The sequence below is a fragment of the Populus euphratica genome, unplaced genomic scaffold, assembly GCF_000495115.2.
Source record: "Populus euphratica unplaced genomic scaffold, PopEup_1.0 scaffold8.1, whole genome shotgun sequence".
NCBI classification, from domain to species: Eukaryota; Viridiplantae; Streptophyta; class Magnoliopsida; order Malpighiales; family Salicaceae; genus Populus; species Populus euphratica.
In genome coordinates this window covers 301,775-321,804 of record NW_011499855.1, presented here as the reverse complement: position 1 = coordinate 321,804, position 20,030 = coordinate 301,775, and the positions used below count along the sequence as shown (strand labels likewise).

At 35.3% G+C, this 20,030-nt stretch overlaps 3 protein-coding genes and 1 long non-coding RNA gene across 7 annotated transcripts in view; 1 reads left to right on the top strand and 3 right to left on the bottom strand.

Moving 5' to 3' along the window:
* Positions 1–291: 291 nt before the first annotated feature.
* LOC105122813 (uncharacterized) lies at positions 292–1,605 on the bottom strand. The gene is made up of 2 exons (XR_841755.1): positions 539–1,605; positions 292–459 (listed from the first exon to the last, which is right to left on the bottom strand). It is a non-coding gene; the product is annotated as an uncharacterized LOC105122813 (long non-coding RNA).
* Positions 1,606–2,930: 1,325 nt separating this feature from the next.
* LOC105122812 (protein ASPARTIC PROTEASE IN GUARD CELL 2-like) lies at positions 2,931–5,506 on the bottom strand. The gene is made up of 3 exons (XM_011022114.1): positions 4,891–5,506; positions 4,124–4,598; positions 2,931–3,425 (listed from the first exon to the last, which is right to left on the bottom strand). The coding sequence occupies exons 1-3, from the start codon at positions 5,383–5,385 to the stop codon at positions 3,070–3,072; spliced, it is 1,326 nt and encodes a 441-aa protein (XP_011020416.1). The 5' UTR covers positions 5,386–5,506; the 3' UTR covers positions 2,931–3,069.
* Positions 5,507–15,026: 9,520 nt separating this feature from the next.
* Positions 15,027–19,987, bottom strand: LOC105122811 (uncharacterized). 4 transcript variants are annotated; one of them, XM_011022112.1, is made up of 9 exons: positions 19,966–19,987; positions 18,269–18,866; positions 17,333–17,400; positions 17,046–17,247; positions 16,697–16,794; positions 16,538–16,607; positions 16,328–16,399; positions 16,061–16,174; positions 15,027–15,249 (listed from the first exon to the last, which is right to left on the bottom strand). In XM_011022112.1, exons 2-9 carry the CDS (start codon positions 18,668–18,670, stop codon positions 15,187–15,189), a joined length of 1,089 nt encoding a protein of 362 aa, XP_011020414.1. In that variant the 5' UTR covers positions 18,671–18,866; positions 19,966–19,987; the 3' UTR covers positions 15,027–15,186. The 4 variants fall into 4 exon arrangements, with proteins under 4 accessions (XP_011020414.1, XP_011020413.1, XP_011020415.1 ...); XM_011022111.1 differs by lacking the exon at positions 19,966–19,987 and adding an exon at positions 19,838–19,912; XM_011022113.1 differs by lacking the exon at positions 19,966–19,987 and adding an exon at positions 19,524–19,542.
* Positions 19,794–20,030, top strand: part of LOC105123153 (NADPH:quinone oxidoreductase-like) — a 4,494-nt gene continuing 4,257 nt past the window's right edge. The window contains exon 1 of the mRNA XM_011022664.1: positions 19,794–19,828. Coding sequence (XP_011020966.1) covers positions 19,794–19,828 — 35 coding nt within the window. The remainder of the gene's footprint in view (positions 19,829–20,030) is intronic.

The following is a 20,030-nucleotide window of genomic DNA, read 5'->3' as shown; positions in this document are numbered from 1 at the left end:
CAGGCTCGCAGCATCCTGCATGATGTTTTTAGCCTGCAGGTTTGCAAGGGCAAGTTGAAGTGGCAAGGATAAGTAAGGTAGGTAATTGGAGCCGTTGGGGGATGTTTTAGACTTTTCGTTCGTTGAGATGACATTGGGCTTCAGCAAGCCTGGATATCAATTGCATGTAGAGGCAAACCCATCTTTGTCTATGTTCCAATCGGCCCTGTTTATGGTGCCTGTCATGATGGTTTTGGTCGGCTCAAGCTGAAGATCGTAACTTTGAAATTCAGATGCAAATGCGAGAATCTCGAAGCTTTAATAGTTTAGAAACTTCTAATGATCTTTAATACTTGTAGACATGAAATCTCAATCATGAAACTAAACTGCTAATGATGTTACATGGCCAGATCAATGGAGGAGCGATCACTAAATCACAGCACTCGGAGAGAAAGAAAAAGGAACGCTACGACCATGAAGCTGCGAGAAGTAAAAGGAATCGACGTAAGTTGCTTTGATTTTCTCTCATATTTCTGTAAATTAAAGCTGGAAATGGAACCTGAAGCATGAGATTATAACCTTCTCCAGCAGGTCACAAAGCAATTCTGTAATCATACTTTATGGAGGCGATGTGTGAGATGAACGCCCACTGATGCACAAATACCGAGGATTAGAGCTGCCACGCAACAGTCTTTCGGGCAGACACTCGAGAGCTTGAAAAATTTCAATCGTGATATGTGTAAGCATAGTTGGCAATCCCATCTCCGGGAATGAACTTGCATACTCGGACACCCCTGAAATTCCAGGAAGGTCAGAGATGATGGTTTGTGCAGCTCTTGGGGTAAATTCTCTAATACTTAACAACTGTATATCTGCAACTTTTGAAGAGAACTCAGGTGCTGCAATCCAGCTTGGTTGGACAACTTGGTGATGTCACCACAACCATCAATGACTAAATCTTCCATTTCTGTCAGGGGTTGCAAAAAGCCAATGGCTAAATCAAGAACAAATTGGGCTAAATCACTGATGAGGTCATGCACAACATAAATTCATCATTGCAACTTGACTTCGAAAGAAAGAACTAGATAATAGATCACGAAAAGACTCATCCCCTACTTCTTCCATTTTCTTCTGCCTCCTCGGTTGCCTGACAAGACCTTCTGCCATCCATAACAAGACAAGCTTATCTCTATCAAATTCGAAACCCTTAGGGAAGACTGAACAATAAGCGAAGAATTACTTAATTTTTTTTTGCCTTCTGAAACCGCTAATATCATATTAGAGGGGGCAAAATTGTGAGATTTTCACTTTTCCCTTTTTAGCTATGGAGCTCGGGAGATTTATCCCGAAACGACCCATTAGGCTTGCCCAATTCCAACTAACATTGGGCTAATCCCTCTTTTATTCTTGAGGAGATATCCCATAGCCCCACAAACCAAAACGAAGCTAGGGACATTGAACCAGCTTCCAGCAAACCATACCAGAGTTATGGAACGAGCCTCCTATGCCCCAAACTTCCCCCTTCTGTGGACCTCACCAGGGGATTCTCGCGCAAATGTATAAAGCCCCTAATGGCATAGTTGTTAGATCCTACTACGACTGACCCGAAAAAAACTATCGGATTATTGAGTTATAGGTTACTAATATTTATTTAAATAATATTTTTTTGGTTTTTAATAGTTATAGATTAATAATAACTTGTAAATCAAGTTGGGTTGAGTTAAATGAGCTATTAAAATCTTGATCGAATTAGTCTAATTTTATTCTGTTAATATCTTATATGGTTTAACTAGAAATCCAAATTTAAATTAGACTTCAATATGAAGTTTCATGAATTAACTTACTGGGTTAAAATAGGCTTAACAATACTTTTAATCGTTGAAAAACTTAATTTTTAGACTATTGTTAATTCACTGTTTAAATTCTTGTATATCCATAATGAAATGTAAAATTAAACCTTCAACAAAGAATTACTTAAATTTTTTTGCCTTCTAAAACCATTAATATCATATTAGAGGGGGCAAGATTGTGAGATTTTCACTTTCCCTTTTTAGCTATGGAGCTCGGGGAGATTTATCCCGAAACGACCCTTTAGGCTTGCCCAATTCCAACTAACATTGGGCTAATCCCTCTTTTATTCTTGAGGAGATATCCCATAGCCCCACAAACCAAAACGAAGCTAGGGACATTGAACCAGCTTCCAGCAAACCATACCAGAGTTATGGAACGAGCCTCCTATGCCCCAAACTTCCCCCTTCTGTGGACCTCACCAGGGGATTCTCGCGCAAATGTATAAAGCCCCTAATGGCATAGTTGTTAGATCCTACTACGACTGACCCGAAAAAAACTATCGGATTATTGAGTTAATTTATGAGTTATAGGTTAATAATATTTATTTAGATAATATTTTTTTGGTTTTTTTTAAATATTATGATAACTTGTAAATCAAGTTTGGTTGAGTTAAATGAGCTATTAAAATCTTGATCGAATTAGTCTAATTTTATTGTGTTAATGTCGTATATGGTTTAACTAGAAATCCAAATTTAAATTAGACTTCAAATATGAAGTTTCATGAATTAACTTACTGAGTTAAAACAGGCTTAACAATACTTTTAATGGTTCAAAAACTTAATTTTTAGATTACTGTTAATTCACTGTTTGAATTCTTATATATCCAAAATCTTCTAAGCCATTACATAATGAAATGTAAAATTAAACCTTCAATCACAAACAAAGAGAGAAAAAATAAGATTGAACAACTACGTTTTATTGATAGAGTTTCAGAATATTTTCTAAAGGGCAAGTCTTGAAACACGCTACAGTCAACCAGTGAGGTGATACAACCCTCTAAGATGGATCAGCAACTTATAAAAAAAAAAAAAGGAAAGGAAAGAAAAGTAGAAACACACACCAATACAGAGAACCCGTGACAACAAGAACAAAAACCTACAAAATAACATCAATTTTGTCTCATGCTACCTTACCTTTCACCTTTTCTTAAGTTAGTGACAAGTCCTAAATAGTGTCCAAATATCCCACCAAGCAAGACTTGGAATTAACCCCAAGAACGAGAAAGAAAAGCTACCAAAATCAAGAACATTGCTCACGAGCCACACCAAGCCTTGAACGGGGCACATCGAAAAGAATCCTGTGGTTTTGTTGCTGCATGCTGGCTATTACGTTCAGCACCGAATTCACATTATCAGGGGCAGCAGCCATGGCCAAGCAAGAGGTGACCCCAGCAGTGCTGTGGATTAGCAGGTTTTCTCGTGGCATTGTTACGTTCATGCCTGAGAACATGAATGTTATGGTGGGTGCTACAATGGGTACTGAGTAACATGTGTCGAACCCGCCTAGGGATGACACTGTTGCATTGCCAACTCGCTTCCTGAACTCATTGCGGACCGCAATGTAAGCCGGGGCAACCAGTCTGGTGAAAACAGTGCCTGAGAAATGAACAAAAATTGAATATCAATTATGATCCTAACCAAGTCATTAAAGTCGGTCTGGTCCGAATCTCAATTCAAAATAACATCGTTCATGTTCATGGATTAACTTGCCGGATCATAAAATTTAACTGGTCAATCTTTACCTGGTTTAATTTAAAATTGATACAGTCTCAAAACAGCCGGGCCAGATCTAACAAATCAGGCATTTTGAAAAAATAGATTGTTTTCTTGGAACCCTACAGTATCCAATCAGAATGATAAGCACGGCGTATTTTTAGGTCATTGGTTTGTGATTTGTGAAGCATTGCGAGGACAATATGACACTCTTGGCCCACGTCAGAATTTTTAGATGCTTTTGACTAATGCTGTGTGCTAATGCATGTCACTATTTTTTTGTCCTCATTTGATGATTGAGGACCAAATGCAGTTTAGTCGAACCTATTAGGATCTGAAAGCTGGAAGGCACAACGTGCCAATAACAGCCTCTAGGCCTGATCTTCATAAATTGAGAATAAATCTTAGTCTTTTCCATTTGGGTTTAGCTTGTTGATATTCTAGCTAATTAGAAGAGATTTGTTTTTCGGTCTAGCATCACGATCTACCGAATGAACTGAGAGATTCGTGCCAAAAGGGGCATCAAGACAGGAATGTTTCATAAGAATACAGGATAAAGTAAGTGATGGGTGAAGCATTACCTGAATCAAAGATGGTCCCAGCACCAGTTGTTGGATTGAATGCCAGAGCACTACGAGGAATATCAACAATCTTTCTGCCAACCCTAATTCCATTCAATTTCACATAGTATAATGATGATCTCCTTGGGTTCTTGAGCAGCAGAGTGGTCTTGATCCTCCGGGGCTGACCGACTGGTCCGAGCCTCAATGACCCAGAAAAGTTGAGAGTCCTAAAGCTCGGTAAGCAGTACGAGAATGTGGATTTGTATAGGTTTTGGGTTTGAGACAAAAACGACAACGGACCTCTCCCGAAGCCCAAAAGTCCCTGAGGTGGTACTGAGTTCCCTGTGGCTTTTTGGATGCAACCGAAGGCGTAGTTAGGGACAGGATCCATGGATAGAGCAATTCTGTCTTGTGTGAGGTTTGATAAAATGGTGGAGCTGCCATAGGTAGTGTTCCATGTGCATGTGCTGCCACCGCAGATGGGGTTTGTTACCTGCAATTTTACAAGCATTAAAGTTAGCATATCCATGCATATGTATGTAATCAGGTAATGAAGGTAATGATCCCTCATTTGGAAAGTAGTTTTCTTGGTGTTCTTTGTCCCGTGAACTTTTTGACAGATAGGAACCTGTCAGTTATCATTTCGAAGCTTTTGTACCGATCAAGAAATAAATAATGCGTCATCTCCGTTTTGCCCTTAGATGTTTTCTCACAGTATGGGACCTTGAGCTTGACACATTTGCAATATTCTATCTACTACAATGGCAAAAATGAGTCACAATTACCTGCTTGCATTGAGGAGCTCTACAACCAAGGGTTTTGAAGGTAGTGGACTTCAGAGTGTTAAACACAGTAGAGGAACACCCAACACAGCCTTTGCAAGGAATCCAAGCAGCATCGTAGCTATTATCTAAAGCCATGAGCAATGTCTGAGGTGGGGTCCCAACCTTAGCCTTAACAATGTAAGATGGGCTCTGAATAACCCCCCTGCCTGAAGCAATCGGCACCACAGATTTCCTGGCCACTAAGCTTGACAAGAATTGAAGCCTAGCTTGATCTTTGGCCATCATTTGGAGCACACTCTCTTCCCATGATATTGGCTTTGAGGGCCTAAACGGGGACTGTGAGCTGTAGACATGGAAGACCTTGACGGTTGTGCCTAGGCCTTCGGTGCTGAGCCCTTGGGCCAAGGAACAGAAGAGAAAAGCTAGAGAGAAGAGGTAGGCTTTCATGGTTGCGAAAGAAAAGGAGCTTTGAGGGTTTAGGGACTGAGAGGTCATGTGTGTGGTATATATAGACGGGGGAGGGTAATGTCAAGCAGGGTGCCATGTAGAGGGTAGAAATAATGTAAGAGTGAGAGGTTGTACGCTAACAGACTGTATTCCATTTCCTCTTGCAGGCTGGACCTCTGATCCTGCCCTTCTCAATTTCCTACTAGCTACATATAATATTTCTTTGTTATTATATATTTTATTTGAGAACTTAGATTTGGAATGATTTGGGATGCGCTTGATATAGTTAATTATCCATGATGTGAAAAAAATAGCTGGCTTAGTGACAAACAAGGGACCTAGGCAGCTCCATATGAGCCCATGAGGGGGGGGCACAAGGTAGCCTTTAGAGCTCTTAATTGTTTGTATTTTTGTTATGAAACAGAATGACCACCCTGTAGAAGATGTAGTGCTACACTAATGATGATTAGAGAGGGAAGAGGCATAGGCAAGATCGACGGAGTCATGTTAGCAACAAAGCCAAAATGTTGGGATATTTTATGTACCCTTGTTATAATCCACAAAAATCTCTTGAAAAGACACCATGGTAGTTTCCCTCAAAAACATCACTGTTACCTACAGCTTTGTATGATCTAGATCTTTCCCAGTTTTCTTCTAAGGTTTTTACATCAGAAAAACTAGTGGATTCACCATCTGCGAAGTGTAAAAAGGATTTTGCACAGAGTGAATGTCAAGCAGGGAAACAAATAACTCAACTGGCCTCCAATACCCATCTAGGAATCTACTCTTGTTCGATTGGAAAATTTGATGCGGTAGAAAATGAAAATGCTTTAATTTGTTTGACTTCGTTAGCACATGGATTCTTCATCAGATTGTTGAATCATAGTACACGTACCAGTCTTAAAACACAACATTTCCCAGATCAGTCACAGCAATTTCACTAAACACTTGATTGACAGGCATGACAACATAATGACCAAGTGATATGCAAAGTTAATTTTTCATTTCTTTCCTTTTTCTAATTTATACCATAATTTTTTAATATTGCAATACAAGGTGTTTTTAAACATCAGCACATCTAAATCACCAAAAACACTAGAAAATCATTAATTTAATATTTTTTAAAATAAAATCAATTTTAAAATGCTATGTTCAATCATGCATACAGGTTTTTGTCGTGCTTGCAAATTTTCCAGGCCTTGTTAGCTTTTTGTAATATATGTAATTAACCACATCATGCCACTCTGAGAAAATGATGAGGACATTGTCATTTTCATTGCCTTAATGTGATGGGCTCAGCCAGGGAAGCATATGCTGACTGATATATTCTTTAGCGATAGATAGAATATGCTTTCGTTCTTTCTTTCTTTTTGGCTTTAGTCTAAAGAATAGTGTATGATATTGGTGATGAAATGCTATGAAAGACTACGGATGTTAAAAAAATAAAAAAAAGGTAAAATGCAGCACTTGCCCCCATCTTTCCACTACAGGAAAGTTGGGTGAGATGTCAGAGGCCATCCAAAGATATTTCTCGATCAAACCAAAATAATAAAATATTGATTCTTTAAGAATCGCACCTTATAGTTGTAAGTCGAGGATTGACAGTCAATGATCTGGAAAAGTCATCATAATTTTCTGTCAGTCTAATAGAAATGGTTACAATAATAGTTATGGGGCCATTTATGGAGTGTGTTGCTGGGTGAGTATATTTTAAAGGTGAATTTAAGTTGAAAAAAATATCAAATTAATTATTTTTTAAAATATTTGTTATAGTTTTAGCTTTCTGATATTAAAAATTAATATATATATTTCAATAGAGAAATGCCCCAATCAATCTCAATCTCATGCTATAAATTTAATTTTATTTGAGGTTATGATTTCTCAATTAGAAGTGAGATCTAGACTAAATTAAATAATTAACATAATAAGAACAAGTTGAAAAATGTTTAAGAGTCTGACATAGATTTTATAAAATTAAAAATAAATTATTTAAAAAAAAATTATATTTTTTATTGTTTTAATATACTAATATCTGATATTAAAAATTAATATATATATTTCAATAGAGAAATGCCCCAATCAATCTCAATCTCATGCTATAAATTTTATTTGAGGTTATGATTTCTCAATTAGAAGTGAGATCTAGACTAAATTAAATAATTAACATAATAAGAACAAGTTGAAGCGCTCTTTTTAAGAGTGTTTAAGAGTCTGGTATAGATTTGATAAAATTAAAAATAATTTTTTTATATTTTTTATTATTTTAATATGATGATATTAAAAATAAATTTTAAAAATTAAAAAATATTTTAATATATTTCTAAAAATAATTATTTTAAAAAATAATCGTTGTTATGATTCCAAGCCATTCAAAAAAATACAGCATGTAATGGTAACTAACATGATTATCCAATCTGAATAATTAAAAACTATTTGAGATAAAATTGCGGTGAGATGTTGTTTTAATTTTTTTATACAACACATTTAACGCGCAAAAAAGCTACCATCTGAAGCAATTTTTTTCTAATTTTGAGCATGGCATGCTGTTCGTTTAAGGGGAGTTCTTGTTTCTTTCTTCTGAACTTTTGACAGTGAAATTTCTTGGTTCAGCAATCTCAGCTCTGTTTTGGGTCAAATTATATCCTGTTTTTCTGTCCACTGGATATTGACATGACTCTCGTGCAAGCTAGGTACAATTGCATACGACTGCTTGTGAGTGAAATAATCAAGAAACAAAAATAAATTATGCTCTTAAAAATTGGATAACTGTATCTCTTTTTCTCAGATATATTAGATGAATTTAATCCTTATAATTATTTAATGATGGAAGACTATAGTACATGAACTCATTATATTCATCACTAATACAGTCCCTTTAATGTCCCCGAGAAACAGAAGAAGAAGAAGAAGAAATCTTTTTAATAACAATCTCATCAATCTCATAAGTATCATATTAAATTTTACCAATTGAATCATTTTTTCAAAAAATACAAGATGTCTAAGTCATATAAATAAAGAAATTTATTCATAGATGAACTAGGGTTTCCCGTGTTGTGTCCTTGAGAATTTGAAATACTTGGGAGAGAAGAAGCCAATCATAGAGCCTATCTCTTCCCGAGAAAAGATGGAAAGAAGGGTGCTTGTCCGTGAAGACGATGTCGGTTTCTTTGGATCCAAAGAGATCACATGTATAGTCTAAAAACTAAAGTCAGGTTTTTAGGTGTACCAAAGGGCCAAGAGAAGCACTGTTTGATATGCCCACAGTCATTGGCATTATGCATTCGTACCCTTTTTTTCAGTCGTATACTCTTTTTTATTTGTTCTTTCTACATTGATTTTATTCTATATTAAATTTGATGGTTTATTTGGGTTAATTTATCATGAGATTTTCATAATATTAGAAAAAGAAATTATTGTTATGGGGTTAACACCCAATTTATTTATTCTTATTTTCCAAAAGATTAGAAATATAAGGACTATAATTTTCAAAAGATTAGAAACTTAAGCCACACTGAAACGTCAAGAACATTCCAACATATATGCTAGAAAAGGTCTCCACTGGAGCTTGGAAAAACTCATACCGGCAAGGGAGATTGTGCAACAAAGCTAGCTGCTCCGTCGAGATCAACAGAAATGATAAACCAGCTATTAATCTCGGAGCCAAATCTGGAGATAGTATATTTTCGACGGGAAAAAGTTATAACATGGATCACGAAAAAAGCAATGTACTTTATACCATCAAATATTAAAGTGAGACAGCACATGTGAATGCTGAATAATATTTTTTTTCTCCTCGTGAAGAAAATTTATGGTTTCCCTCTTTCCACGGGTAAAGATTTTAACCAAAATAATGTTAGAAAAATCAGTCTCACCGACAACTTCTTGATGCTTGGTGGTCCAGATGGTGATTCACGAGTTTACATGCCCTAATTAAATGCAATCGATCTTGAGTGCTCAAAAACTTCTATTAGAGGTGTAGGTGCTTGAATTCACCATTGAATACCATTCTAATTATCGAAGTAGGGCTATTTTGGGTTTTAGCACAAAAAATTAAAATATTAACTAAATAACATGGCTGCAAAAAATCTTAGCAAAATAACACAGTTATTGCTTGTCGCGGTTTCAAAAACATGGTATATAAAAAAGCTATAATTAAAAAACACTATATTAAATAAATATCACATTTTAGAACTGTATTATTTAATTATTGCATTTTAGAACCGCGAGAACCACCAAGACACGGTAACGAAGATTTTACTTCGTGATAGGATAGATTATCACATTTTTTTAACTGTAATATCCATGAATATTATAATTAAAAAACATGATAGACTAAAACTATGCTACTTCACCGATTCATTCTCAAACTGTATTATTCCATCAATATTTTTATTTTAATGTTCTATTTAAAAAAAAATCAAAATAGAGACAGTTTTGACCTTATAGATTCATATGAGGATGCGAATTTATTTATTAATCCACTGATTGATTCATAAATGTGACTAGATGTTTAGCCATGATTTCTCTCTTGTTCTATAATCAAGTCATTAACTTTCAGAATTAGAAATCCTTTGCATGAATTGTGGCTTTGGATACTTGTAAACTAATTGATTCTGGGTCTAGAAACAGGGTTCCAGCCTCCGGGTTTATGGTGAGGCAGCAGAAGCCAAGTGAGGCAAAGCATCAATGAATTAATGGTAAATCATTTTAATATGATTCTTTGACTCTGAGTGTCCTTGAAATCGCAAGCCAAATTAATGCTGCCTTAGTCCAAGCTACTAATCGAACTGAATTTTGCTACAAAATATTAGCTTCTTGAGATATATAACTTTGACTATCAATCCCACTTGAAAGAAGAAATATATTTTTTTCTCTAATGTCAATTTAAAAAAGAAAAAGAAAAAGAAAAAGAATTGAAGCATGCATGCAAGCAAATATAAAGAAGTAAAAAGGAAGCAAGGAACCCTACTTTCAACATTAATAGCCTACTTGCCACTTGATATTCAGCTGAGGTGACAAAACATCTCGAGAAGAACCAGCTAGCCCTAAGTTTGAGCTGTTTTAGAGGGAGTTATTATTTATTGTCGACCTCCATGGTAGAATTAATCAGCCAGGGCTTGGGAGGAATACAAGCCTTGTCCAACTTGCCCACGAGACCTAGCTGGAAGCCCTAGATCGGCTCATTTCCAGGCGATTTGCCTACATCTTTCTTGTTCATTGTAATGACGAGGTTAACTTAATTTCAATACAAATGAGAAAATATGATTTGCTTGCAAACATAACAACTAAATAAAAATCATGTATGCCGTCGTACTAAAGTTATTGGTTACTTTTGTTCTTGTCATGTAAAATAAGTAAAGTCCATCTATTTAGCTATTTTAGTTATAAAAATAAATTAGATTTGATATTATTCATGATAACGAAAATCATGAAAGACAAAAAAACCATTGAAGTTCCAAGAAAATAGGAAAAAAAACAAGTGAATATGTTATTTCCAATAACTTAACACCTTGCTTATTTCTTTTTTTAAAGGATATTTAGAAATATGGTAACAAACTTTAAAAAGTACATTTTTATTTAAAAATATATTAAAATAATAATTTTTTATTCTTTTAAAAAATTATTTTTAGTCTATTAAAATGATATAAAAATATTAAAAATATAGTTTTAAACAAAAAAATTAAAATTTTGAGAAATACAGCACCATAATAATCTAAAATCTATTGCAAAGTAAGCGAGAAGGAGATGAAAGGAAATGAATAGATGTAGGCATGCCAGTCAAGAAAAGGGTTTGAATTTTTATATTCACCTTATTAACTTGGATTAATTATTTTTTTATTAAAACAAGTTTTGCTTTTTTTTAAAGTTGCTTGTTAAGGAAGTAATTATTTGGTTTGGATAAGTTAATTAAATTTGGTTTGGATAAGTTAATTAAATCATCGAAAACTTAACAGAGATAATCAAATTTTATTGAATTCAATATAAAATCTAGTTAAAATGAAGTTAAGAATTATAAATTTTCCTTATCAACTTGAAAAAAAAAAAAAAGAAGATAAATTAAGGGAACTTTCTGCAGGCTTGTTTGTCGTTACCTTTACTTTTTTTTAAAAAAAAAAATTCTTTTGCTGGAGATAATTATGATACACATGCTGCAGGGGAGTGGAGTGGTGTCACGTGAGCTGATTGCATTTGAGTGGTCTTCTCTCTTCTCTCTTCTCTCTTCCTCGGCCGACACAAACTCAAACGCTTTCATGTGCTGTGATTATGCCTTCTTACGCCACCACGAGCTTCTTCAACATGTTGGCAATTAATGTAAATCTAGGATTTGATGTTGACTGATCTTGTTTTATAAAAAAAAGATGGGTGCTTTCCCCTTAAAATAATAATAATAATTCTCCAAATCCCACTTGTGTACTCTTTGTGCATCCATGTTTGTTTATGGAATTGGCGTTGATGGATACTGACAGAGTCAATATATTATTGATAAAATTTCATTCTAAAATTGTTTTATAAATATTTATCTTATATCTTTCTCTAATTAAATATACTTTTATCCCTTTTGTATTTGTTTCTTTTATTGCGTAATGCTAACTAATTACAAGCAAATCTCGTTTTACTCATTAAACACCTATTACTTTATTATTTAATGCAATCATTTTATTTTTTGCACCATATATATGTATATAGATTTTGTCCAAAGTTTTTATCACGAATTGATGTGACTGGATTGTTTATAATAGAAAGTTGCACACTATTATTATAAAACAAGTATAAAGAAAAAGAAGTCTGTGAATATATTTCAACTAACTAAGTTATAGATTTGTTTTATAAAAATTATTAATTCAAATCTTATAAATTTTAATATTATAAAAGATTAAAATAACTTTAGAATCATTAATTTAAAGGTTTATAAAATTAATTAAAATAGATACAAGTTAGTCTAATATACACATTAAAAAAAAAGGGGGGAAGGGTGTTGATTTACAAATTATAATAGCCTCGAATGTGGCAAAGGCCTTGACTAGTTTTTGCATGCAAACGATAATTACGACAAGGATCGCTACAGAAGATGGAGTTATCCTGTAGAAATGATCATTTATTAATCATTTTTCTTTATTTCTCAGGATAATTCCATTTTAGCCTTCGAATGCCCCATGAAAGAGGTCCTACAAACCTGCTCGAGTGGGGGATTTCATAGCAACGTTGTATGGATGGATTGTTGCGGGCCAAGAATAAAAAATAGAAAAGAAAAGGACCCCCCAAAACGGCAACGTCTTGTGTCATATAATTTGAAGAGCTACAAATTAGAAAAGGAATCAAAGGTGTAGACTGGGAAAATGGGCTTGGCCCACCAATCCACTAACTAGAAATATCTAATGGGACCCAGCTCTATGACTATAAATGGAAGTTTCTCGTGGTTTGGTGCACTGAGCTTTCATGGGCTATTTTTTGTGGGGCCTGGTCTAGGCCTCATAATTAAAACTCATTTAAGTGGTGGAGTCCACAAGGATAGAGGGTACGGTTGTTTTGTGATTTGGTTTGAGTGGCGTAGACTGTACAACTATCAGTGTGTAACTGAGTTTCTAGAGTTACGACAGCTGTTTTTAAGTTTGGTGTTAGTTATCTTTTAAAATATTTTAGATATTAAAATAGTTTGAAAATAAAAAAAATTAATTTGAAATAAATAAAAAATTAAAATTTTTTAATGTACTTTTAAAATACAAAAACAAATAAATTTAAAAAATATACTTTCTATGCGGTGTTTTGTGGTCATATAATTTGAAGAGCTCCAAATTAGAAAGAGGAAGCAGAGGTGTTGACTGGGAAAATGGGCTTGGCCCACCAATCCACTAACTAGAAATGTCTAATGGGACCCAAGCTGTATCACTATAAATGGAAGTTTCTCGTGGTTTGGTGCACTGAGCTTTCATGGGCTATGTTTGTCGGGCCTGGTCTAGGCCTCATAATTAAAACTCATTTAAGTGGTGGAGTCCACAAGGATAGAGGGTACGGTTGTTTTGTGATTTGGTTTGAGTGGCGTAGACTGTACAACTATCAGTGTGTAACTGAGTTTCTAGAGTTAAGACAGCTGTTTTTAAGTTTGGTGTTAGTTATCTTTTAAAATATTTTAGATATTAAAATAGTTTGAAAATAAAAAAATTAATTTGAAATAAATAAAAAAATAATATACTTTTAAAATACAAAAAAAAAGAAATTTAAAAAATATACTTTCTATGCGGTTTTCACTCTGTCCAATTAATACTAATGGTTACAAAATAAAAGATATAATTGCTGTTTCAGAAGCTTTGTTCAGATGTAAAGACTTAGTTCGGTGCTCGTAAAAAACAAGGTTTCTTCGCATTGCGTCTGAAAAAACAAACAACAATATAATGGATTGCTATATGGATTGAAAGGCGAGGCATCCTGAACCAAGGGAGTAACGTCTGTCTTGTATATCCTCCCATCATTTCTGACATGAACTTGTGTCCGCCATGGCCACGATGTTCTATTTATCAAATTGTTTTTTTTTTCTATTTCGACACAGTAGCCAAAAGGCTACCCTGGTGCGCGGAGCACTTTACTGCCATCCCAAGCCAAGCCAGTGTAGGCAGCTCGCTTACTTATGTTATAATAGCTGGTAAGATTATATTATGATTTAGGTTGCCTTTCATTTGCCTCTCTTGGTTCAAGATTATAGTAGGAAGTTAACGAGCAGCCTACACTGGCTTGGCTCCTCTCACCAGGAAACTCCAGGCTTCAGGCATTTCTATGCCCCCACCGGAAAAAGTACTCTAGATTTCGGCCTCGATTTAGTTGCCGTGAGGTGCCTTCAAATAGACTTCGGTGTGGAAAATGACATACCATGCTCGGATTTCAGCTAGCATTGCCGACTCCCATTTTTCCTTTTAGTACGGGCGCAGTTTTTTAAAAGAGATGAAAATTTACGTTTCTTGTTTTCACGAGATCACGTCATAAGAGTCAGGCTATAGATATTGGATTTGATTTGGAACCAGAGGGCTAGAGCCGTTAAGTTCTTGGATGGAGGATGAACTTGATACAGTTGTTTTTATCAAAACAACAACATTATTGATCAGCTTTAGCTAATTTAATAGTGTCTTATCAAGTCAATTTTTTATTTAATTTAATTAGAAATTCAATTTAGATTTCGCTTTGAATTTCAGATTTGTTTGGTCGACTTACAAAATTGAATCAACCTTCTAGTTGATCAGATTTAGCCAACTTCATAGAATTTTATTAAGTTAATATCTTATCTAATTCAATTAAAAATTCAATCTAATTCGGACTTTGAATTTTAGGATATTTTTAATTCAATCTAATTCGGACTTTGAATTTTAAATTTTCTTGATCAATCTGTCATTAAGACAAGTTTAATAAATATAACTGTAAAATCCAATGTAATCCAAATAATTAACTTGAAAATCCAACAACTTGAGTCCTAGATTAGATAAGGATAAATTTTTCAATAAAATTCATTTTGATTTCTTACTAAAAAATCAAAGAGTTAAATAGGAAGGTAACCGAGTTTTAATTGACACAAAATCAATTAACTGATGAGTAGTGCATACTACTATCTAGCTCAACAGACCAAACTATGTTGTGTTTATTTTGAGCTCACTCTCGATCTGAGAGTATGTGTTAAGAGAAAGAGGGAAAAAAAAGCATCGTGGTTTCCTAAATATGCTGTAATCCTTACTAAATAACCTTCTTAATTTTCCACTTTTTGTTGTTCAATTCGTTTATTAGAAATAATAATTAACCTGGGTTTCTAGACATCAATATTTCTAAATGGCCATGGATGAAACCTTCCATGGGGATCGTGACAGACGGCTACTCTGCATCCCAATTAGGAATGTTAGCAGTAGCTTCATTGACCATCTTTACGAGGGTAACCTGCAAGAAGGACAGGCCAAAGAACACATCAAAATGAAGAGATAAAAAATGAAAGTTATTAGTAATCTGTACAGGTCATTCGTTGTTATCACTCCAGAATGAGTTCACGGAATGGAGTTCCTACTGACAGATTACTTCTCTCCAGAGTTCATGGAATGGAGTTCCTACTGACAGATTACTTCTAGTTTGTTGAACTCCATATCATCCGTAAGGGTGATAGCTACATATATCCATGCTTCGATATGTTGCAACATGAATATGACTCTGAGCCGTCGAAACCGGCAGACAGTGATCACAACTGGCCAACAGGGAAACAGTTCAATGCTTCTAGCCTAGTTTTTTGGCCTGATTAAATCTTAACTTGACCATACTCTGCTGTGGAAAAGGTACCTAATCAGTCCCAGCCTCTTGCTTTACAGAAATTTCTGAAGGTTATAATTTAGAAAAAAACCCGACCATTATCAGGTTAAAAAGAGAAAATCATGAAAACTAGACAGACCTCAGTTCACATGCCAGAGGCCGTAGAATCGGGGCCAAATTTCAGCTTTCAGTGAATCAAGGTGAGAGGATTTTAAAGCAAGAACAATAGCACACCAGCTATTTTCTGCTCTAATCCTTCTTAAACTTTCACGAAGCAGATTACGAATGGGAAGTGTAAACATGGACGGTACCAGAATACAAATTTTGACGGAGCTGGGGCAGTTGCAACTCAGTAGCCTATGTTATTCTGTAATGTATATTTTTCAAACCCTAGTAGAGGGGAATAGACTATAACACTGCAAAAAATGTTATAATATTGCTCAAAACGTACCACACTTTCTGGAACCCCTGGAGGGGGCAAGGGGAGGTTTTTTGGCGGAGGCCCTCGTAGATATGATCTCTTGTCAAATCTCCACTCTCCAATTTTTCCATATGTTAGCTGACCCTGAAGATTATGTAACCTCAGATAACTAACAGGATGACAAGGAAATGGAAGATCGTGGATTCACAAAATTAAACGAAATGCGAAAAATTTTGCAGGTATAAGATCATAACTAGAATAACAATTCTTCTTCAATAGGATATTGTTTAATTTTACCTTTAAGTTGTAGTCACATCCATAAGTATAATGAATGATAAAAAAATTCCTAGTGCTCAGATCCCATGGGGGCTGCAGAATGAACATCTCAGAGTCATACAAACTGCTTAATGCACAAAATCAACATTGCATATAAAGTCCAACTGAAGCTACTAGAACTGGAGATATGATAAACTCAACACAAAGGGCTACGCAAGGTTTTGACTGGACCTGCAGCATAAAATCTTTCCGAAGAACATGCTGCACGTCATTCAAAGCTGCTGCTACAGCATATGCATACCTTAGTTCAGCGACCAAAAACAGGAGTGTCAAAAACCTGTCATCGGAGAGTTAATACAAAGTAAATAAAGGCCATTACTGTGCACTCACATTTCTAGTACCCATCCAAAAGCTTTATCAGTCTCCTTGTCATTTTTCATCTTCAAGGAAACATTCATCCATGTAGGAGCTATCTTTTCCAGAAGTTCCTGAAAATCATAAGGCTCAGAAAATAACTCATCTTTCATCCAACAGAAAAAATATAACACAACCGCAATTTTTAGAGAGTTACGACAATGAGAAATACAAGTTTATTTTCACCAAGTGCAAAAATTGGTATACTGTTTATATTTCAACAGAAAAATGGAATATCAGAACAAGTATAGCAGAAACTAATCATTGCAAAACAGATCAAAGGCAAGTTTGATACAAGGAGATACGGTATCTCGAGAGTAAACACCTTCTTGATAATTACAGGAGAGTTGCCAATTGGATCGATATCTGTCACAGGACCCTTCTCCTCTGGATAATACCTCCTTACGATATTTTCGAATTTAGCAGGTTCGATATAGAAAAATGGAAAAGCAGCCGGCAACCCTCCACGAGCTAGATTTGGAAGGGGATTCACAAGTATATGATCAGGCTCTGCCATTAATATATATCTGCACAGATTGCATTTCACCGCCATTAGAATATCATGGAGGTAAACGCATGTCAAGTAAAGATCATGGAAACTGAAAAGCTCACTCTTCCTCAATGGTAGTCTTTTCCAGCCACTGAACGAAGGCCCATGGTCTATTTAGGACGATGTAACCCTGGTTTACAGAATGGAAAGTCATATCACCACTATTGAAAAAATAGATTTGTGTGCAAAGAGCAGAGTATCAAAATCAACACACAAAAAGAAAGAAAAAAAAATCAAATCAGAAGATAGCATTCTCAAGAGGGGTAAGTTGCAGAATGGTCCGATTCAAGATAATTACATTACAAGCAAGTCATTTAATTCGACGACATATTAAACCATGACTTGTGAAGCCAAATCGGTGAGCTTCACAGAGGTTAGAAGGTAGTATATTTTGTTAGTATTTTAATGGTTGGCTGTTTCACTGCTAGAAATTATTCATGGAAGAAGCAACCTTTGACACCTTCATAAGACATGGTAAATGAGATGCAATTCATTAGCAGAGTAGGACGATCTAAAGTTCCATGTGCACAGTATTCTTCTATTCATAATAAACTTCCTGACTGAAGTACGAGTCTTGAATTACAAATAAATCACATCTACGTGCAGTTACATGCTATGAACCACCAAAATCCCCAAAGCCAAATACATTGTTCAGGTTCAGCCTTCCATTAAATAGTGAAATAATTGCAGAATGCCAACAATCTGAATCGGTTCCATCAGGATGGCTTGCACTTTACTGAAACATGCAGGCAAAATAACTCTTATTAGTAGAAAACCATGCATTCAAATGAGCTCCCTTACATTCCTTTCCTCAAAAACCAAATAAAAAATGTACAAGGGAAAGTCAAAAGCAGAACATCTTTTTTTCAGATTGTGCACTGCAAAGATGTTAGATTCTCAACAACAAGACGATATACCATAAAAGAAGCGAGACGTAACCAATAACAAGGGATGCAGGCTCTCTCCACAATGCGAAAGAAACAACGCAGGAAACTCACCCGATCGAGACCTGCAGGAAGAGGATCAACCACAACTGTAGGCATCTCATCCATCAAGTTGTCAGGCTTTCCAGAGTGCAAAATCCGTGTAAATCCTCCCATCTCCGACCCAGACAGGTCTCTGTTCTTCTTATACCAGTAGTACATAATGCGACACTGCCATTTGCTGTAGGGAGCATCAGTTGCTGTTAAGGCAACATGGAAGGGCATCCTGGCATTCTTTGGTTTCTTCACCTCTTCAGGCATTTCAATAACTGGATCGAAAAATGCCTCACCATCCGAATCGTCATACACCCATTTCCCAATAGATCTGTTGTGCATTGTCATGGTGACTAAGTTGTATGTAGCAAAGAAAAACCCAAAAGCTAATAGAATCAGAACTGGTGACGAAGCCTGTCCCATCGTCTCTCTCCCAGTTGTCAATGACGATCAAACCAGGATCCCAGATTCTCCAAACCACAAACAAATCAAGTGTCCAAGTCTAGGAACCTACCTTTTTCATTTTACCAGGTAGATAACACAAAAGTGTAAATATTTTGAAGCTAAATTACAAAACACAATGAGAAAATCTAAACAAATTTAATCTCTGGCAGTTAACCTGCATAAGAATTAGGACTAAAAATTAGTTTAAACCACGACCAGTACAAGGATACAAGGATCACAGCTACTCACCGAGACATTTGAAATGCTTATAAATTACAAATATTCCAGCCAACCAGTTTAGAACATGATGTGGATCCAAACTCAGAGCAAAATTACAATCAAATACAAATTGATCAAAGAAAATTCCAGGAAAAAAATATGAAATTGCCATGTTGAGAAAGAAATGACCATAAAACAGAAAATGATCTCATCGAATTCATTCCATAGACACATTAAACTCCTCCAGTGCAACACTTCAATGCAAACTAACACTGTTTTCTACCACACCAAAAAAGCCTTCCAAAATTATTTAGATAAAAACCCACAAAAACTCAACTCTCAAAAGCAATGTGGATAAGTACAGAGAGGTAGAATCAATCCAGTCATGTCAAATCAAGCCAGAAGATTCACATAAGCCTAGAGAGACATAAATAACCAAACTGCTAAAAGTGGCACACAATTCACAACGATACTCCTTTATTAGAAAAAAGAAAGATTGAAGGGTCATCCAATTCCCATGAAGGGTCATCCAATTCCCACACAATACAAACAAACAAGATCACTAAAATTCAATCCAGCTAGACAAACGCTGAAATGAGTATTTCAATAGCACCTTGAGAAGCCAAATGGACACTAAAAAAAAATAAAGAAAAAAACAGAAGAACGCATCACAGACAAAGAAAAACAGAAGGCAGAAACAGGGTTTATTATATCAAGATGCGTTCTCTAAAGAAAAGATTAAAAAACAAATAAAGAACCCACGGAGGTTTCTTGTAGCTGAATAAAGCATAAGGCAGGGGTACTTAGTAACCAATCACTATTATATTTATCATGGAAAAAGACAAAGCAATAATCTAAGAATTCACGAGTGGATCCTGATATGATGTCTCCAGACAATGATAGAGACAGGGATAGAGAGTAACGTACGATCCTGCTTGATGTTAACAGAGAGATTCGATGCTGATTTAAAAGAATTGAGGCTTTCTGCTTTCAGTGTCTGTTGTGTTATATATATATATATATATAGATAGAGACAGGGATAGAGAGTAACGTACGATCCTGCTTGATGTTAACAGAGAGATTCGATGCTGATTTAAAAGAATTGAGGCTTTCTGCTTTC